The sequence below is a fragment of the Asparagus officinalis genome, chromosome 6, assembly GCF_001876935.1.
Source record: "Asparagus officinalis chromosome 6, Aspof.V1, whole genome shotgun sequence".
Lineage (NCBI taxonomy): Eukaryota > Viridiplantae > Streptophyta > Magnoliopsida > Asparagales > Asparagaceae > Asparagus > Asparagus officinalis.
Window position 1 is genome coordinate 10,548,050 of NC_033799.1, and position 460 is coordinate 10,548,509.

Consider the following 460-nt stretch of genomic DNA (forward strand, 5'->3'; position numbering starts at 1 on the left):
TTGAAATGACTCGTAAGAATTTTGTGCGCCTAATAGCGACTTTAATGATCAGTAAGTAGGACTAATTTTTGAGGGGCCAATTTAAAAACTTAAAAACGATTTAAGGGACTAATGAGAAAAAACCCGTCTTAGTAAAAGAAGCCGAAGCCTCACAGAAACCGCGGGCGATGGTCTCCCGAAAGGAGGCCCCCATCGATCGGCACCCCGCACGCGCTCACCACATCTCCTTCAGCAGCGCACAACGTAGGCTTATATATAGCCTCTCATGATTCCCATAAAAACACCGATCGAGCCAAACTACCAATTAAACTTTCTGTCACTCAAAAAGACCGATCCCAATATCCATCAAGGACGCCATTAATTAATTCTTGAAGGCCTCAGTTAATATCGATAGAATTGAATATGGTCTGCACGGCTGCGAGACAAGGGCGAGAGCTCCAGCGATACAACAGCCACGGCG

The 460-nt window shown here is 45.7% G+C and overlaps 1 protein-coding gene across 1 annotated transcript in view; it reads left to right on the top strand.

Annotated features, from left to right (window-relative positions):
* LOC109845637 (nudix hydrolase 17, mitochondrial-like) overlaps positions 266-460 on the top strand; it is a 991-nt gene continuing 796 nt past the window's right edge. The window contains 2 exon segments of the mRNA XM_020414906.1: positions 266-457; position 460. The exon segment at position 460 is cut by the window's right edge and continues 106 nt beyond it. Coding sequence (XP_020270495.1) covers positions 403-457; position 460 — 56 coding nt within the window. The 5' untranslated portion in view covers positions 266-402.